Source organism: Narcine bancroftii, chromosome 1 (assembly GCF_036971445.1).
Source record: "Narcine bancroftii isolate sNarBan1 chromosome 1, sNarBan1.hap1, whole genome shotgun sequence".
Classification (NCBI taxonomy): domain Eukaryota; kingdom Metazoa; phylum Chordata; class Chondrichthyes; order Torpediniformes; family Narcinidae; genus Narcine; species Narcine bancroftii.
This window is the reverse complement of record NC_091469.1, coordinates 329,430,936-329,452,342: the sequence shown is the minus strand read 5'-3', so window position 1 is coordinate 329,452,342 and position 21,407 is coordinate 329,430,936. Positions and strand designations below refer to the sequence as shown.

Sequence of the window (21,407 nt, the reverse complement as noted above, 5' to 3'; positions counted from 1 at the left end):
GTACTCTCATCTAAACAAGATCCATCTTCAAAAACCTAAAAGGAACAGAGGCATGAGCTCTACCTAATTTCAGATTTTACTATTGGGCAGTCAACATGCACAACCTTATGTTTTGATTACATTTTCTTAATCGAGGGGACTGTCCAGCATGGGTAGCAATGGAGTTGAACTTTACTAAAACATTTCCATTTCAGCACTTCTTGGATCCTCACTTCTCTTTAAATAAATCAATTGATAATCTTGCTGTTAGGCACACTGATTTGGACTTCATAGTTTTTCTCTTTCAAGACCAATCATCTTTTTCAACCTTCTTTGTATGATCTTATTTTTCACGACTGGTTTGGATTAGCTATTCAACGTTTCAAAGATCTTTTTATTGATGACAGTTTTGCGAGATTTGAACAGCTTTCTGCCAAGTTCAAAATACCAAATACTCTTTTTTTTCAGATATTTGCAAATCAGACCCTTTCCTCAATCTCAGATACCTGATTTTCCTCGGGCACCTGGTGTGAACATTTTTGATGTATCATTTAGGCTACAACATTCTTATATAGGTTTAATATCCATTATTTATGATAAGTTATTGGGTTTGAGACATGCCCCTATTAGTTAAAATTAAAAATGCCTGGGAACAGGATCTAAGCCTCATATTAATGGACGAAGTCTGGGATCTAATTCTTCAGCTGGTTAATACTACAGCCCTTATGTGTCCGTCATTGCTTGTTACAATTTAAAGTTGTATGTAGGGTCCATATGTCTAAACTTAAAATTATCTTGTATCCATTCAGATGTAATTTTTTTAAATCGTATGTTCTCGATGTAACCCAGCCTTGAAAAGTATTGGAGGGAGGTATTTCAAACTTTATCTTTAATTCTGAGCGTAAATTTAGAGCATAATTCGTTATTTACTCTTTTTGATACAACTGGAGAGGATGATACTCTTAACTCCCAATAAAATGTCGTACTCTTATCTTTTGCATCTCTCTTGGCTAGACGTGCAGCGTTTAGATGGAAGGATGCTGCCCTACCCACTCATGCTCAGTGGCTGAAGGACATTGTCTTGTTTAAATTTAGAAAAGATCCATTATTCAAATAATAATTCAAGTATAAGGTTTCAAATGCTATGGGGACCATTCCTGAATTACATTCATAATGTTTAGGCATCATATTATTTTTGAATTTTAATATTTGCTGTTTTATTTTATGAACAAAGTACATTTTTTTCTTTAGTCATGCACCTTGGATTAAGGGATGGGGTTTAGAATCACGCTGTACGTGATTAAAAAATATATTTTTGATGTAATTTTGTATTACGGTTGCATTATATGTATTTTATAGTTTGTAAACTTATCTAATTTGTCATTAACATTATGCATTCCATAAATGTTTTGTATATGCATGCTTATTTGTGAAAATCAATAAAATGTTTAAAAAGAAAGAAAAATATCAAATGAAATCAGGAAGGCTAAAAGATGACATGAGGTTGCTTTGTCAGACAATGTGAAAGAAAATCCTAAGGGTTTGTACGGGTATATTAAGAGCAAAAGGATAGTAAGGGACAAAATTGGTCCCCTCAGAGATCAGAGTGGTCAATGTTAATAAATATTTAGGAAAGAATATTTAAAAGAATATGTTAATCTTTGTAACAAATATTTAAGTAAAGCTGCTTTTCTAGTTCCCAAAATATTGTTTGGTGATTAGGTATAAAATCAGAATCAGACCACCAAGGATATACAGAAATGATCAGGTCCAGGCCTATGTCAGATAATTTTTTTGGAGACATGTTCATTTTTTAAAAAACAGCCCAGTAGCAACAGTAAATCACTTGTAACAATGTTTAAACAACAGCAAACAACAAGGGAAGGCTTTTTATGCTTTAAAATAATGTTTAAATCTTTACAAAAAATGCTGGCCACCGCCGATCACTGACACCTCCCTACTGAGGCCACGCTCAGTAACTCAAGGTCTGCACTGCTGTCAGCAGCCCAAAGTCCCCAGTCAGTTTGGCTCCAAAATAATTTTGGATAAATGAGGATTTCAGAGAATCCGATTTTGGATAATCGGAGTTGTACTATACATGATGTATTCTAGTGGTATTCTGATTTTGGTCAACTTTTGCCCAGTCTAATCTCTGTTATTATTCAGTTGACTTGTTTAGCCATCAATAATCAGAGTTTAAAAGGTCTTGAATATCATTTCAGAATTCCAGAAAATGACCACCAGTAGTGGCCAATAATCTTTTGTTTATTTTGTTGCGAGTTCAGAGGACCCCAAAACCCAGCAGCAATAGAAATTCATCAAGGCAAATGGTTACTTAAACATAAGTTGCTTTTAATTTTCTTTAAACATAAAAACAGGATCAAACTGTAACTTATTATTATTAACTTAATTAAGCTAACTTAACCCACCCTTCTAATTCTAAGTGCACGTGTATGTAATGTGTATGTAAGTTTAGAAAAGTTCTTTGATTCACAATCCAATCTCACTTTTCACTCCTCCAAGTTCACCGGTAGCAGGAAATTCTTATATTGTGCACAGAATTTAACATTTATGAATTTTTGCCAGGCTCTAGTGCTGAAAGGTAAATGGTTACTGCTCAGGAAGGTTCTCGTTGCTTTCAGAGAGAGATTTGTTGTTTGTTGGACACCCACACAAACTGATTTCCTCTGATCAGCCACCTCAATGTCTTTCTGAAGAAACTTGCCCCATGTTGAGTTTTCCAACTGATAACCTCATCTTCCAGGTCACCACAGAGTTTCTCTTGTTTCCCTTATTTCAGGAGAAACACTAGCCAGCCATTTCCTCTTGTAAGGACTACTAGGGTTTTTCAACAGGCTCAACTCAACTCACAATCTGTCTTCAAAATAGGGTTTTTACAAGCTCCAGCCAGCTTGCCATGTTACAGCCTCCAAAAGCCACTACTGGACACTCTCTTTTTCTCCTCTCTCTCTCTCTCTCTCTCTCTTTCACACACACACACACACACACACACACACACACACACACACACACACACACACACACACACACACACACACACACACACACACACACACAGTAGTTCTCATTGTCTTTGTAAAGGCACTAGTACCTTAATGTCTCACTTTCAGCAAAGCTCTTGCATTTTAAATGAGATGTCTTTTGTGAAATTATAATGTTTCTGAAGTGACCTGCACTAACCCCCACAATCTATTGCTTTTAAAAGCATATTTTTAAATTACATAAAATCTAATATAACCCGTTGCACTTTGATGTTTTTTTCTCCCCTTTTTTCACTTCAGGTGATGGTACTGGAAGCGAGAGATCGGATTGGTGGACGTGTGTTGGATGACCACTCTCTTGGTGTGACAGTGGGAAAAGGAGCACAAATTGTTAATGGTTGCATTAACAATCCAATAGCACTAATGTGTGAGCAAGTGGGTTTCTATATTATAGCAGTAATATTAAGGCTATATGGTTAATTATATTCTAACTATAAAATTTAAGAATTTTATGCCATTGCAATTTTTTCACATAGTCACCACTACAAAATTATCAAGTGAATGCTTGTTGTAATTATATAAAATTCTTAATTTTCTTCACTGAGAACCTTTCCCAAAAATTTAATTTGTTTTGTTTGTATGTCTTAATGTTCTTTGTCTATATTGAAATGTGTTTTTGTTTTCTGGACAGACTTTAAAAAAATCTTGGTGCAAAACATTGCCCTATTGCCACCTCGCTTACCTCTCTTCAAATGAAAATAAGTAAATGTATGCTGGTTTAGAATCTTTTAAGACTAAAACTTAAAATGTCCTCTTTTTATAGTTACCATATAATTTCGGCATATAAGTCGAGTTGTGAAAAAACAAACAAACAGGAGTCAACTTATATACCAGATATACTTTTATGACCTTAAATTCAGCTCAAAATTCAATCTGTGCTGATTTGGCATATAATAGACCCTTGAAAAACCAATTTGGCATATAATTCAACTCTTGAAAACAAAAAGAAAACCCGACTACAACAGATTTTTATTGAAAACAACAACACAATTAGCACCCTTCAAAATCGCTATCATTGTCTAAAAGCAACAGATTTAGAACCCTTCAAAATCACTCTCGCTATCTGAAGAAAAGATGGCGGCAAGCACATCCATACTCTCACTGTTTAAACAGTCATCATATGGGTCCCAGTCTGTATCTGATGAGGCAGTTTCAGCTTCATCGATAGTGTCCCACAATAAATCATCTTCCGTACCATCAATTGCACAAGAGATACTGCACTTTTTAAACTATTTTAAATCAGTCTCTAATTTTGTCCCATGCCTCAAGCATGAAGTTGCACTGCATTTCAAGTGATGCAGCATGCATTGCCCCGCCTTTTGTAAATTTTTTTTATGCACTCAATGTCCCTGTTTTCCATGGTCCTTGAATGGCTTGTTCAAGCAGACATCGAGAGGTTGCAATAGAGATGTCAAACCACCTGGGATAACCGCCATGTAATTATTATGTAGTGCTAATCTACTTTTAATGTTCTCAGGGGTGATGAAACATATCCCAGACCAGCAAAGTCTGTTCTTTGCGTAAACCGCCTGTTCCACACATTGTTTTACACCATTTTCATCCATTCTTAATGAAAATGTAGAAAAATACCTGCTTTGAATTTAATTTTTGGTTTATTTTTGTGTTTGAAGATTACCAAGGGTCTTAACTTTGTCCCCTTGGCCGTGCACGATAACACCACGGTAAACCTGGTGCTTTCATGGTCTGTACTTCTGGTTTGCACAGTTTTAACATCTTTCCATTCCACTGTTCTATTGCCTAGCATGTCGAAATTCATAGGGTTTCGTCCATGTTTCCGATATTTGTCAGTGCAAACTGGTGCTTCCGCTGGTTCCATATAATAAACTGAGAAAACTTGGAACTTCATGATCAAGATCTTTTGATAGTTTCTGTGCAATTTTTGGTGTAATAGCAGATTTTTCCTGTTCATGAAACTATTGCACCAACCTACTGTAGCCTCAAAATCTTGACTGAGGTCTGGGTGCGACTTAGCCCACTGAGTGCAAATGATCTTATTTTATTTCAGGTGACTATGTAGTAATATTGTCTCTGTTCACGTACCCATTCTGGAATGTGATTTTCCAACTCTGGCCAACAAATGATTCCTTTTCTCAAAAAACATGCCTTTTTGATATTTTACTTAAAGTTTTTTCTTTCTTCCTCCAGTCTCTTACCAACTTCTCATGCACATCAAATTTTCTTGCAGCACCATAGTTGTTGTTTTATTGGCCATTTCTATCACTTTAAACTTAAAGGTTGCTTCATATTTTCATCACACGCTGCATTGTGTCGATGGACCCTCCATGATAGCAATCACCTCCAGCCAACGCCCAGCAGATCAATACGCACGATCTATGGTGGTTGATGTATACACCGGTCAACGACCCAACTCAGGCATCATGAGCTTTGGGGGTTGACTTATATGCTGGTCAATGGGCACCTCAGGCAGCCAGGAAATGGGGGTTGACTTGTATGCTGGATATACCATAAAACCCTTAAAATGAGGCTGAAAAAGGGGGTTCAACTTGTATGCCGTTGACTTGCATGCCGAAATATTATTGTTAATATTTCTATCAGGTAATGTTTATAAAGAAAGTTATTTAGGTGATGATTATTCATGGAGCTACATGTGTACATTTGGATATTATAATATTTGACTATCCCCTTCCCTCAATATAGTTTTAATTTCTTCCTCTTTTCCCCTACCCCACTACACACCATCCTGTCACGAATCCGCAAGGAGAGGAAGACTCAATAACATCATGTTTTCAGTAACAATGAACTTCATTATTACAATAAAATCCCCATTATTCGGCACCTTTGAGGATCGTGGATGTCGGAAATGCAAATTTTCCGATTGGCTGAGATTTGCTCTTACAGTACCTCACTAATAATTTCTGCATTAAGAATACACTGTTTAAAAACTCAAAAGACAGTACAAAATGTAATTTGAGAAAAAAGAATCAGTATTGTAGTCTTTAATTGGGTCAAGTTCACTTTAATCAAATAATACCCTCAATTTACAAAATTTAAATTCGACCTCGGTCGCTGGTACTGCAACAGTGTTATGCTAGCCACTATACCACCATTATAATTAACCACCACACACCCCCCCAAAAAAAATTTATAGCTAAAGTTTTACTAATATGCCTAATACTAATAAAAATAAAGACTCTTGCTAGGCAAGGATAAGGTGACACTTTGGGAGAGTTGCCCCAGCGGCGAGTGGTATTGACCGACTCTTCATCCTGGTGTCCTTGTCAGAGCCTCAGCGTTACCAACTCACCTCCAAAAATGTCTTCTTATCCCTGCCTGGTAAGTCTTTTTCTTTATTAAGTATATTAGTAAAGCCTTTTTTATCTGTAAATGTGGGGGAGGGCAGGTAAATTATGACGGCGGCATGGTAAGCATACCCGTTAGTACAAAGCTGTTACAGGGCTTGCGAATGGGGCTTGAATTTAAAGGAAGGAGTGCCAAGGGCCTGACTGGGACATTGGCATGGAGGTGAGTTGGGTTGCACCGAGGGCCTGACCAGAACGCTGTCCCAGTCAAGCCCTTGGCACACCTTCCTTTAAATTCGAGCCCCATTCGCAAGCCCTGTAACAGCGTTGTATTAACGGGTATGGTTACCATGCCACCATCATAATTAAGCTGCCCTCCCCCAAGTTTACTGATAAAGAAGGCTTTACTAATATACTTAATAAAGAAAAAGACTCACCAGGCAGGGATAAGAAGACATTTTGGGAGAGTCACCCCAGTGACGAGTGGCATTGGCCAGCTGATCATTCTGGGTGCCGCCATTTTATTCATGCATAACTTTATTGAATTTTTATTCAAAGAGTTGCTGCGGGCAGGGTACGACCTGGGCGCTCCGCTGGCTGAATGTTTGCTCTCAAGGAGTTGTGTGTTTCTTTGGAGAAAATTAACTTTTACAATTTTAAATTATTACTTAAAATCTCATTTATATCTTTATTTATTCTTATTTATCTTTCAGTCTGTTTATTTATTTCCTCTTTTTTTAAGCCAGATGTTTGAGTATCTGGTTAATTGAATGCTTGATAATAGGGATTTTACTGTGCATACACATTTAAGATATATTTTATGCTTTCATATTATTATAGGTGACTATTAAATTGTTTTTCACATTAACAATGTTTTGATTGTTACCTTGTAAATTAAAACTATTCCATGTAAACTCTTTTGCAATTATTATTATGCAGCTTGGAAGCAAGATGCACAAACTGGGTGACAGATGTGACCTTATCGAAGAAGGTGGAAGGGTGGTTGACCCCACCCTTGACAAATCCATTGACTTTCATTTCAATGCCATGCTGGATGTCGTGGCAGAATGGAGGAAGGACAAGAAGCAATTTCAAGATGCTCCTCTTGGAGGTGGGTTACATTTCAATGAACAAAATTGCTAATTGGCATGAGGTGTTGGAAGGAAAAGGAAGCGTGGCTTTATCCATAAACAGTTTCTATAATCTCTCAGTAAATTCAACAAATTTTATTTTGTATTTTAAAAGATGAAACAAGAAAAGATCAAGATAATTACAAGAACCTCTGTATAGAGTATAGAGTTGTTATAAGGAAGTATAATTTGCCTTAAAATTTTCTCTTCCTGGCTTTTGTGTCTCAGTCCTTTGTTGCACAAAACAACATGCTTATTTAATTCTCCTTCATATGGTTGAAAGCACAATATTTACCATTCATGTAACTGAGAACATGTGGAATTGTCTCATGCTGCTTTCTATTTTAAAAGAAGCATTCTGGATCACTGGATTTACAGTCCAAATGCAATTATAATTCAGATTCCGTATCAACCAGATACTGAAAGTGGTCATGATTACTTTTGCGGGACACGGGAAAAGCAGTTTTCTCAAGATTCTTGTAATGAATTATTCAATCTTTTGGTATAGCATACATGAGCTATGCTGATTAGGGGCAGCATGGTTAAGTACAACGCTGTTACAGAGCCAGCGATCGGGACCTGGGTTTGAATCCCGCGCTGCCTGTAAGGAGTTTGTACGTTCTCCCCGTGACTGTGTGAGTTTTCTCTGGAGGCTCTGGTTTCCTCCCATCCTTCAAAATGGTAGGGGTTGCAGGTCAATTAAGTGCAATTGATTGGCATGGTTTCATGGGCCAAAATGGCCTGTTACCGTGCTGTATGTCTTTTTAAAAAAAATGTATAATTTTCAGGATAGCTGATAAGGAAAGTATGTTGGAGAATATGTTCTGCCCTTGTATTAAGTGAATATTTGACGTAAACTCCCATCATCTGTGCTCATTTCCTGACTTCTACCTTTATAATTTTTTGTGATAGTCTTTATTAAGGACTTTGTGGATTTTCTGTCACTGTGGCACTGCATTATTTGAATCAAGTTCAAGTTGGTGCATATTGGAAAGACAAACTGCTTTCCGAGCTCGAGGCTTAAAGTGGGTATTAACTTCTTTAAAGTTTTTTGGCACTTTCCTCATTACCATTCCAACAACAATGTACAGTCAGTGTAAATATTTGTGCAGATGTGTCTTGTCAAAACAAGAAACTTGATTGAGACTTGGTTTGAGCACTTATCAATAACTCAATAGTTGAAAACGTTGATATAACTCCTGGCCATTTGCTACAATGCAGAAGTTCTTGACCTTCTTAAACCATTTGCTCCAAGCTAACAAAAACATGTTGAGTTTTCATGTTCATGAAATAATTGAAAGGAAATGAGGATTCCATTTGATGGTGCATTGCTCTGGTCAAGTCACTAGAAATAACTTGTTACTGTATTTCAAAGTAAACATTGAAGAAATATGAGATGTATTTTGACTGATGGTATATTTTCTGTATGTAGAAAAGATTGAAGAGATCTACAAAACTTTTAGTCAAGAATCAGGTGTCCAGTTCAATGATCTAGAAGCCAAAGTGCTACAGTTTCATCTTGGCAATCTTGAATATGCCTGTGGTAGTAATTTGCAACAGGTAAGAAATTTAAGTTATTATACATTCCCTATTGCTTTTATTCTTAACAATTCTTTGTGATCTAAACCTTTTAAACTTCATTGGGGGACAAGACAGGGTTGTCTTCGCAATCCCTTGTTGTTTAATTTGGCTTTGGAAGCCTTGGCTATTTGCCTGTAGGATACTCAGGATATTCCTGGAATTTTTAGGAAAGGATTGGTCCATGAAGTTTCTCTTTATGCTGGTGACCTTTTGCTTCTTGTATCTGATCTGAATTCTTCAATTCCTGCTACATTAACATTACTCCATCAATTTGGTCAGTTTTCAGGATAAAAATTAAATTTACAAAAGAGTGACCTTTTTTTTGAACTCTTCAGACCCTTTACACATTGCTTTTCTTTTTAAGATTGTTAAAAGCCAATTTACATATCTTGGTGTAACAATTACTAAGAATCACAAACATTTGTTTAAGGAAATTTTGTTTTGTTCTGTTAAATCAGGTGAAGAAATCTTTATCTCAATGGTCACCTTTTTCAATGTCCATAATCGGACGAATTAATATTGAGATGAATATTTTGCCAAAATATTTATTTTTTAAGCTATTCCAATTTTTGTTACTAAATATTTTTTTTTGACTCAGTTGATTCTCGTTTAAATAAAGTTTATCTCCAAAATATCAAAAAGAGTGGAGATTTGGCTCTACCTAATCTTAGATACTATTATTGGGCTGTGTTATGAGCCCAGAGGACCCCAAAACCTAGCAGCAATATTCACCAAGACAAATGGTTACTTAATCAAAAGTTGCTTTTAATTATATTTAAACATGAAAACAGGATAAAAATTTATCTTATTGCTACTAACTTAACTTAACTTAACCCTCTTCTAATTCTCAGTGTACGTGTATGTAATGTTTGTGTAAGTTCAGAAAAGTTATTTAATTCACAGTCCAATCCCACTTCTCACTCCTCCAAGTTCACTGGTTGAAGGCAATTCTTATACTGTGCACAGAATTTAACATTTATGAAGGTCACCAGGCTTTGGTGCTTGAAAGGTAAATGGAAGGTTCTTGTTGGATTTCAGAGAGAGATTTGTTGTTCGCTGGACACAAACTGATTCCTTCCAATCAGCCATGTCATTGTCTTGCTGAAGAAACTTGCCCCCTCAGGGTTTTCCAGATGATTACCTCTTTCTTTCAGGTCACCACAGATTTCCTTTTTGTTTCTCTTATTTCAAGTGAAACATTAGGCAACTCTCCGCTTGTAAGGACCACATGGGCTTTCACCAGGCTGAACTAAGAACTCAAACCTGTCTTGTCCTGTTCTAGTCTCTGGTGCTGCTGAACTGTAGAACTGAATTTTCTCTCTCTCTCTCTCTCTTTCTCTCTCTCTCTCTCTCTCTCCCTAACCCTAACCCTAACCCCTAACCCCTAACCCCTAACCCCTAACCCTAACCCTAATGTTTGACTCCCTCTTCTTGCAAAACCACATGACCCTCTTAGAGCAGCAAACTGCACTCAGACAGCCCGCGACTCCAAACCTAATCCTCCGAGTTCTTTCATCTGTTGCTTTACAAAACAACAATCCATTTTTGGTCTCTATAATAGGCACTCCCCAAAGCTTTTGCAAAGGTACTTGGACCGGAATGTCTGGCTTGACCAGAGCTCCAGTATTTTAAATGAGATATGTTTTGAAGTGTTCGTATGTGACCTACACTAAAAACCTGCCATAATTTGTCTCCTTTAAAACATATCTATATACAATATAAAATACAACATAATCTTGTCACAGATATTAATATTCATTATCATAATATAACAATAATATAATGTTGTGGCAGATGTAAGTTGTGGACAAATGCCATCAAGTTGAAATAAGATGAATAACGAGACCACACCTCAGGTTTCAGCCAGAGAAGAGTAAAAGAGTAATTTATTGATATGCTGTCAGGCTAGATATAGACAAACAGCAGGTGTCATGACGTTTGGAGTACGTACTATCTCATGACATTCACGTTGAGTAGACCAGGGCTTCTCAGCAGACCTACGGGTGATGCTGAGTCACTATGCTGTAATGGCAAGTTACCAGCCTGTTGTGTCTAATTATCATGAGTTTGAAACTGTTTGTGCTGGTTCTGTCTATTGCACCCCACCCCCCCAACCAGTGTACTGCTACAATGTAATAAAACGGGTGGCCCAGTTTGGGTTGACTTGGAGGTAAATTTGTCTCAGAAATTTTCTATTGTTTTTACCTTTTCCTATTGGTAAAAAGATTGATAATCTAGTGATCAAACATTCAATTAGGATTCTGTTCAAATTTAGAAAACATTTTAGGACTCCAGAGGTTTATTTTTAGTCCTATTCTATCAACTTACTTTTTTCAACCTACTGTGATGAATTCTACCTTTCAGGAAAGGTTCAGATTAGGTATTAAACATTTTTATGATTTATTAATAGTAATCTTGCTACATTTGACCAATTATCTACCAAATTTAATTTACCAAATTCTCATTTTTTTTTAGGTATTTGCAGATTAGGGACTTCCTCCATTTTCAACTATCAAATCTTTTTCAAGCTCCTGTTATGAATTTGATAGAAACAATTTACAATCTACAACCATCTCAGAAAAGGTTAATATCTTTTAAATCTGACACTGCAGAAATCAAGGCAAGCTTCATTGGATAAAATTAAAGAGACATGGGAGCAGAACTTCCATATTTCAATTCCCGAAGATTCTTAGAACTCTATTTTTAAATAAGTTAGCTCAGTGGTTCTCAACCTTTTTCTTTCCACTCGCATACCACTTTAAGTAATCTCTATGCCATCGGTGTTCTATGATTAATAAGGGATTACTTATGTGAGTCAGAAGGGAAGGTTGAGAATCACTACTCTAGACCCAATTGTTACTGCAATATTTTGCTTGAGAAAAATTGACATTGGCCCATTTCCTTTGGAGTTTTGAAACCGTGCACATAATGAGTCAATTAAGTACAATTAAAACAGTGGTTTTCAAACTTTTTCTTTCCACCCACATACCACCTTAAGCAATCCCTCACTAATCAAAGAGCACCTATTGGCATAGGGAATACTTAAAGTGGAATGTGAGTGGAAAGAAAAAGGATAAGAAACACTGGGTTAGTATATTATCTCTATGTGCCCATCACTCATTACTACAATTTAAAGTTGAGCATAGAGCTTATATGTCAAAAGTTGAATTAGCTCACATTTATCCTAATATTAGCTCTTATTGTGGCAGATGCAGGAATAAGGACGGTTCACTAATTCACATGTTCTGGTCTTTTTTGACCCTTGTTAAATATTGGGATGAGCTCTTCCATACTCTATCAATAATTATTAATGTAAACCTAACACCAGATCTTTTAATAGCCTTGTTTGGGATGTTTAAACAGAAGATAGTGAAATTGTCTTCATCTCAACATCATGTATTAACCTTGGCCTCTCATTGCAACATGTTTTATTTTGATCATTTGGAAAGATGCTGTCCCACCCACTCATAATCAATGGTTACATGATTTGATATCATATTTGACTTTGGAGAAAATTAGATGTTCAACAAGTGTTTAAAATTTAATTTTTTAAAATCCTTTGGCTTTTTGAATAATTTTCATACTCTTTAAAGGTAATGGTAATTAAGCAATCTGTGATTCTGGAGGATTTGCATTTCTTTTTATTTTTACTGGTAGTGAATCTTTTTATATTAGCCATACAAATTGGAATAGTTTGTGGTTTGGATTATAAAATTAATTTTATTATTTTTTCTTCTCTGCTTTATCTTTGAATTAATAGTGTTGCATAATGTAATTTTTTTCTGTTATAGTAAGTTTGCTACTTTGTTACAGTTATATCTTTGTTGTGCATCAATCTTTATGTATTCTTATAAAAATCTGGGGGCGTGGCAAGATGGCGTAAGGAACAGACGTGCCTTCCAGTCCTCTCCTGACTCTAACTTATTGTTTTGTATTTAAGTGCCCGTTAAAAGTTTATAAATAGTATGAGGTGTTGAATTAATACCTAATGGTACATTTGTTTAAAAAAAAAAGTAAAAGGAAACATCAACAGATTGTTAAAAAATTATATTTTCCGAAATTATCTGAGCCTGCTAGTTTACAAAAAGCCACGACTCAGCGTGAAATGGATCCAGGAAAACAAGCGAAGAATTCGGCCTTGGAGCTCCGTTCTGATTCCGTAAGTCTTTCTGAAGGTTGTTTTCAGCTGCCTTTAGAACAAAGGGCTGGCCGGATGCCAGTATTTCAAACAACGTCTACTGAGACTTTGACTGCTGAATTAGCTGGGGCGCCACCAGTTGGAGAGTTAAAGAGTTGTTGTTTGACTGCTATACCACCAGTTATAACAGCTCTTCTAGATACTGACGTAACGAAGCTTTTAAAGGAGGTTTGGATCAAAGATAACCCTGATCATCAGCCTCCTGATACTTCTGGGGGGTCTGTGGCAGGGGCTCTTACACGGAGTCAAACTGTAAGAAAAGCTACTAAATTAAAAGAAGGGATAGAAGGTCCTCTGATTCCACAAGAACAGCAGAATCCCACCATGTCTGGATCTACTGATGTTGATATACTTTTCAAGAGTCTTGAACATAAGATATTTTCTTCAATGATGCATTTAGGTGATTCTATGAATAATCTTACTTCTAAGATTAATGCATTGGTGGATGTTAATACTCAACAGATGGCTGATTATGGAACTTTTAAAGTTGAAACTATTGAAAGACTTGAGATGTGTGATCAAGGATTATCTGATGTACAAGATCAATTGCAAGATGTGAATAAAACAATTTAAACGTTACAGATTCAGAATAAAAATTTAGCAAAAAAGGTTGATTATTTGGAGAACCAATCCAGACGGAATAATGTGAAAATTGTCGGCTTGCCAGAAGGCATAGAAGGGCCAGATCCAAGAAAATTTTTCACTGAATGGATTCCACAAGTGTTGGGACAAGATAAGTTTTCTGAAGGTTTAATATTGGAACGGGCTCATAGAGTTTTGAGAAGGAGACCTTTTTCAGGACAGAATCCAAGACCTGTTCTGGTTCGCTGTTTAAATTACTGTGATAGAGAGACTATTTTACGTATGGCTATTAGAAATGCACAGCAAAACAAATCTCCTTTGATGGTTCAGAGTAATCGTGTTTTCTTCTATCCAGATTTGAGTCAGGAAATTATGTTTCAACGACGTGAATTTAATTCTGTGAAAGAATTATTGTGGAAAAAAGGATATAAGGCAACATTTAGATACCCTGCGGTACTGAAGATTTTTCAGGATGGATATCAACCAAAGTTCTTTGATAATCCTAAAGAAGCTATGGATTTTGCTCAGTCTTTACCAATTATGCAATTCCAGGAACGACGTAGTCCTCCACGGTCTCCAAAGACGGCAGAGCTGCAAGAAGGGAATTTGATTTCTGGAAGAAATGGAAGAAATGGTGGTCGCAATGGGAAAGGAAACTCATTTAATAGATAAGGAACATTTGAAACTCAAACGTGAATGGGTTGGACACGTTTTTTATTCTTCGTTTAATTCTAAGGCAAAAGGTGTGGCAATTTTGGTACATAAGAATCTACCATTTTAGTTACAGAGTGAAGAGAAAAATAGTGGAAGATTATTAAAATTAAATTGTACAATCTTTAATGAGGCATGGACTTTGCTTGATTTTTTTGCTCCTAATGTTGAGGATACAGCTTTTGTTGTGGATATGTCTTTATTACTTGGACAATCGAACTCTAATGTTATGTTGGGGGAGATTTGAATGTGGTGTTGGAGCCTTTATTGGATAAGTACTCAAGAGTAATTAAGAAGTCTAAGATGGCAATCCAAGTGATTAATATGATGGCAGATTTGAATTTAATTGATATTTGGTGAAGAAAGATTTTTCTTTTTATTCCTCGCGACATAATTCTTTTTCTAGAATTGATTGTTTTTTAATATCAGCACATTTGCAGGATAGGGTTACATCTGTGGAGTATAAGGCTAGATTGGTTTCGGATCATTCATTATTATTATTAAAATATTTGAGTTCACAAGATGTTCAGAAAGCTTCAAGATGGAGATTTAATACTATGCTATTACGACGCAAATTTAATTCTGTGAAAGAACGGTTGTGGAAAAAAAGACATAGGGCAACATTCAGGTATTCTGCGGTACTGAAGATTTTTTAGGATGGAAATTAGTCAAAATTCTTTGACAATCCTAAAGAGGTTATGGACTTTGCTCAGTCTCTACCAATCATGCAGTTTCAGGAACGATGTAGTCCTTCAAGGTCTCCAAAGAGAGTAGAGATGTAAGGTGGGATCCAGATTTTTAAAAGAAATGGAAGCAATGGTGATCGAAGTGGTAACGTTGATTTTTAAAAAATAAATCTTTTATCTTTTTTTTGAAAAGAGTTTAAATAGTTTAAATAATGATGATAGTTTAATGAAATGGGAGTTGGGAGAGGGAACTGGGTGGGCACTAGTTTCCAGAAGTCATCAGCTACCTGTGAGTTAACTCACACCCAATATTTTGGGGGAGTTACCGCTTTGGGCGGTTTAAACAGGAGGAGGTAGTTGTGACCTCCGACCAGTTTTATTTCTTTTTAATTTTTGGATTAAGAAGTGGAAGTTTTTTTTTAAATAAATATTTTTTTTAACTCTTTTTGTTTTCTGATTGTAATTGAGAGGGAATTAGGAGGTTTTTTTTTCTCTCTTTTTTTTCTCTTTTTTTGGGGGGATTTTTTCTCTTTTTTCTTTCTTTTTTAAGAGGATGATGTCACAGAAGATAATAAGTCAAAAATTGAGGATGTTGAATTAGATGAAGAGGAAGATGAGGGGAAAGGTGATAAGAAGAGAAAGAAGAAAATTAAGTACAAATACTTTGAGGGAGAAGAGTTTAATAAAATTAAGTTAATTTCGATAGAGAATTTTGAAGATGTTATAAATGAAGAATATGGAGAATTTTATAAGAGTTTGAACTTTTGTTCTTTTTTTTTCTTTTTTTTTCTCTTTTTTTGGGGGGATTTTTTCTCTTTTTTCTTTCTTTTTTAAGAGGATGATGTCACAGAAGATAATAAGTCAAAAATTGAGGATGTTGAATTAGATGAAGAGGAAGATGAGGGGAAAGGTGATAAGAAGAGAAAGAAGAAAATTAAGTCCAAATACTTTGAGGGAGAAGAGTTTAATAAAATTAAGTTAATTTCGATAGAGAATTTTGAAGATGTTATAAATGAAGAATATGGAGAATTTTATAAGAGTTTGAACTTTTGTTCTTTTTTTTTCTTTTTTTATATAAGGGGAGGGGAAGGGAATAAAAAGTTTATCTGATTGTTTTTCTAAGGGATGTTTTTGTTCTCTCGATGAATTATAAAGGAAACTTGGTATTAATGGAAATTCTGTATTTATGTATTATTAATTATGATTTTTTGTATAACAGATATGTGGTTGATATATGATTTTAATATTTGAACTTAGTTTTAAAGTGGATTTCATTTGTTAAATACATATATTATGTTTGATTTAAATATATGTTTAAGGGTATTATTTTAGTATTGATATTTTTTTGTTGTTAGTAATTTTTTTTGTCGTTAAGTTTTATCTTTTTTTGTAAGTGGGGTTTTTTATTTTATTTACAACATTGTTAATTAATTCTTCACTCTTTAATTTGGGGGGGAGGGTTGGACTAATTTTAAATTAGATGATTAATGTTGTGTTATAATTATTGGGGGGGTTAATTTGTGTAGTTTAATGATGTAGTATTCTAATTTTTTATTATCTTATTTTTTATTATTTCTTTAAATGTAATTTTTATTTTATTCATGTCATAAAATTTTAAATAAAGTTTAAAAAAAATCTAATAAAAAATATTGAAAAAGCAAAGAAACATAAATATTTTCAAATGTATGATCAGCTCTGGATGTTATGTGGCATGAAATGTTGTCCTTTCAATATTGATGTTTCCATTAAAACTGGAAGATTTAATATTGAGTACACATTAGAAGAGAGTTTAAACTGACCAGTAAACACATTTTCGGATGTGATTTTTAGCATAACAATGATTTTTGAGAATATTGACATACTTGGGAGAAAACAATATTAAGATTAAGAGCATATGGATTGTTCTTTAGAGCTCTGGAGCCATGGAGAGTATGATCCACTTCATTTTCAGTGGCTGGTTTGCTTAAACCTTATTCATGCAACTGGATATTTCATATTTATTGTCAAAGTGCATACATGACATCACATATAACCCTGAGACTCTTTTTCTGCAGGCGAGGCAGAATTTCCACTTATTGGTGGTACGCTGCATATGCATGTCAACAAATAAAGAACTGTAAACAGATAATGAATGTAAATTAACTGTGCAATACAGAGAGAATTTTTAAAAATCAATAAAGTGCACAATTAACAGTCATTTAATGAGTCTTTGATTGAGTTGTTGAGCAGTCTGAGGCACAGATAAAAAGTGACAATAGAATCTTTGAATATTGAAAGTAGTTAGAAAGGAAGAATGTGAGCATTATAATTGCAAGATCAAAGATTTGGTGGTGTTCCAAAAGACTGGAACCTGTCAGCATTTGGAATGAAAGAACTTCAGCAACACATTCCTTTCTCTTTTCATAACATCATTTACCAGCTCTGTACCAGAGGTATTTTTGTTTTGAGTCAGAGCTTTGTGTCTTTGACTAAACCCATACAATACACTAAACTAAGTGATTCATATAAACAGGGTTCATCCTGCTGGGAAAGTTTGTCTGTTTGCACAAAGTTATTATTTAGTTTCAAGCCATCTTTCAAGGTTTTTGCTATAGGTTGAACAAGTGGTTTTGAAGAGTCTAAAACAATTTTCTTGATTATGACATTTGTATTGATGAATAAGTACAAAGGGGGTAAAGATTAATTGCTTGCCTGTTACAGGTAAGGAAAAGCATTGATGCTGGAGCTCTGTTATTCCTGTTTTCTCACATTAAGATGCAGTTAAAATCTACCAATTTTTTCCTGTTTGTTTTTGTTTGCACTCCAGGTGTCTGCTCATTCCTGGGACCACAATGAGTTTTTTGCTCAATTTGCAGGTGATCATGCACTCTTCACATCAGGTTATTCATCTGTCATCAGTAAACTAGGTGATGGTCTGGACATTCACCTCAAAACGCCAGTAAGTTGAGGATCATTTATAGCGGTCTTTATTTTACTAAAGCAGCCAGAAATATCCAGAGGAATTTATTGTAGCAATGCTCATAATAGGATTTGTATATTTTAAGACACGATTGCTTTATCTTCTTTAGAGTTGTCTGCATCAGAGTTGGTCTTTTGTGTTCAATATCATGGAAGAAAATTAACGAAAGAGCAAATATTTTAAAAATGTAAATGTTGCCAGGTTTTTAGAATTTGAGTGGGTAGAATTTCCCAGTTTATTTTGTTCATGTATCATTTGTCCCATTTTAACTATCAAGGAGAAAAATGTTTAATATTTTTGAGACCAAAAAATAATTGCTGCTTTATCATGAGGAACGACTTGCTATCCTTCACATTTAAAAGCAAAGGCTCATGAAAAGAGAATTCCAAGACTTCATTTTTTTTTGGGGGGGGTGGGAAACAAGGCTGTTGTGACATTCAAGACTTTCAAGCCTTGCTGAGTTTGGGCTACACGTCCTATTTATTGACCCAAAAAAGGATTTGTGTCCAAGAACCATTTCAAATTCTGTTTTGAACTGTATTTTATGGAATCAGTGGAAGGTATGCAAAATAAGATGTTGCTCTGTTTACAGATTTAAAATACTTTCATATCATGTGAATGCAAAGAAGTATTTAAGCTGATTATAAAAAAATTGTTCATGTCTTCATAGGTAGTTTCCATCAACTACTCTGGGGATGATATTTGTATTGCAACAGCTAATGGAACTTTATGGACAACACAGAAGGTTTTGTAATCCAGTTCAATATGTTCATTAACATATGGAAAGGTTTATTAACTTTGAACAGTATATGAAAAGAGGGGAAGTGAAGCTATTATAAAATTCCAGTTGTTCATTTCATCTTGTGCAAGTTGGAGGCAAACAAATAATTATCCTAACTTGTATCTTTGGAAATTAATCAGTGGAGTGAAATGGAATAGTATCATAATGCTGATTTAGCAGAGCCTGTTTTGGCATTCTTCTTCTACTCGGTACCTTTCTGAGGCATTTAGCTTGAGGATTTTGTCCAAACCCTGACATAATGCTTCTCCTAAATCCCCTACTGAATTCATTTGTTTTTGACTTTTATAGCTTGATTTCCCCAAAAGTGGAAATGCCATCTGTAGTCTACCTAATTAAACTGGAGGAGACTCTGGGTGTCAGAAAAGGACACCAGTTAAATCAATCTTTGACTTCAGAGGGAGAAAGCAAGTAGAGAATCTGAGGATTAAGAATTTTCTGCCTTTTGAGTTTCATTTAGTTTGAGTTTATTTGAGATTTGATTCTCAGAGCACACATCATTATCTTATCAGATTTGACACGTAAGTTGTGCAGGTGGCAGGAAGGAGAACAATTGATCTTTGAAACTGTTAGAATATGAATATTGGACTTGAATGTCTTAATGGCATACTACGTTCCAAGAAATTCATTGATAATTGTTGTGTTCTCTTGTAGGTTTTGGTTACTATTCCTTTAACATTACTTCAGAAAAACACTATTCAATTTTTTCCAAATTTGTCTGAAAGAAAAATTAAAGCCATCAACAGTTTAGGCCAAGGGGTCATCGAAAAGGTAATTACAATCTAATTAAATCTGTGATTGTTGCCAGGGTAACCAGGTGTGAAAGAACTGGGAAAAATATTGACATTTAATTGAGCTGTTTTCAGTTAATTAAAATTTCAGTTTGCTGTTCAATTAGTTTAATTAAATTCATTTGCGCTAAGAGCGTATCATCTTGGAGCAAATTGCAAGAGAGTTTCCTTGTTTATATGAATTGTCATATTGAGTTATGGTTTCAAATTGCTTTGACTGTGTTCACATGTAATTAGGGAAGACATCACAGGGGACGTCATTTATTTTGAAGGACTGATGTTTTACCACTTTTTTTGGCTGAAGATGAAAATCTGAGAGGCTGGGCTTATGCTCTTAAGTTAACAGCTTTCTTTTTCTGAAAGTGAAGAAACCTGATTGCAATATTCCTGGTGGGAGAAGATCCAAGAGTTTTTGGGCCATGGTTGACTGATGGCTCTGTATCCGACCATTGACACAAAATGGGCACAGTAATTTTTGTAGTCCTGTCGAGTCCTGCTTGAATTGTATTAAAACTGTGTGAAAACCAAGACCTTGAGAATGAAACTGGTGAAGTGAAATGTAATGGGAAGAGGTATCTTAACCAAAGATAAATGGAAACTCTAAACAGAACTATTAATAGAAAAACTTTTGGGTCCCTTGTTGGAAGAACATGCTCTGCTGTTTGTACCATTGACCCCAAGGCTGATACTTGAAGCTACTCAAAAGACAGTCAAAGAAATATTTTAAGTTTTTGTAGGGCCCAGCGAGCAACTTATCTATTGTCTAATGGTGGCATGTTGCAGATTTTTTACTACAGGAGAGCAATTTAACATCTTGAATAAATTTGATAATTTTTTTCCAAAGGAAGTTAAATAATGGAGGTATAGAATTGTACAGCATAGAAAAAGGCCCTTAGACAAAGAAGGCTTTTAAAATTTAGACATGCAGCACAGCCCATCCGGCCCATGAACTAGTGCTGCCCAAATACCCTAATTAACCTGCAACATCCATGTTTTTTTTATTTTTGAATGGTGGGGGGAAACCCCCACAGACACGGGAAGAACATAAAAACTCCTGGTGGACAGCGCTGGATTCATACCTGGGTTGCTGGCCCTGTAACAGCATTGGCTAACCACTACACTAACCGTGCTACACTTAGTCATTAGAAAAAGAGGGATCATTTACAGCTTGGAGTTAATATGATATACTGCCTCTCTAATCTTAGAATTAAGAAAGTTCAGTACAGAGTTAAAGGATGTTCCAAGAATTGAAAGATGCTGTCCACATGAGAATCGGTGATGTTGGAAAGCAAAGGACTGAAAAGCAGTGACTATTTCAGGAAGTGAAGAAATTTTAAGAGGATCTCAAACCGATAAAATGTTGATTAGACAATGCCATAGATTAGTGAGTATGAGAATAGAATGACAAATTTCCTGATGAGGTTGGCCTGATTTAAGACTTCTTGTTTCTCAAGGTGGGTAGGCTGAGCTTCAAGACATAATTCAAATTTGAGATCAAAACATTTTTGAACACCAAAGTAGTGGAGGGAAATGAGAATTAGGTGGTAGACAGTGTTGTGCATAATCTTACTGACAAGCAGAATAATCTTGAATGCTGGTATGACCCAGCCCTGCTTTATGTTTCATGGAAAAATTAACTCAAACTTTC

The 21,407-nt window shown here is 35.3% G+C and overlaps 1 protein-coding gene across 12 annotated transcripts in view; it reads left to right on the top strand.

Annotated features, from left to right (window-relative positions):
- Nucleotides 1-21,407, top strand: part of LOC138748254 (lysine-specific histone demethylase 2) — a 110,095-nt gene that overhangs the window by 78,702 nt on the left and 9,986 nt on the right. For all 12 annotated transcript variants that reach the window (XM_069908120.1, XM_069908103.1, XM_069908111.1 and 9 more), the window contains 6 exons: nucleotides 3,282-3,416; nucleotides 7,262-7,433; nucleotides 8,885-9,012; nucleotides 18,017-18,148; nucleotides 18,840-18,914; nucleotides 19,623-19,739. In XM_069908120.1, coding sequence (XP_069764221.1) covers nucleotides 3,282-3,416; nucleotides 7,262-7,433; nucleotides 8,885-9,012; nucleotides 18,017-18,148; nucleotides 18,840-18,914; nucleotides 19,623-19,739 — 759 coding nt within the window. The remainder of the gene's footprint in view (nucleotides 1-3,281; nucleotides 3,417-7,261; nucleotides 7,434-8,884; nucleotides 9,013-18,016; nucleotides 18,149-18,839; nucleotides 18,915-19,622; nucleotides 19,740-21,407) is intronic.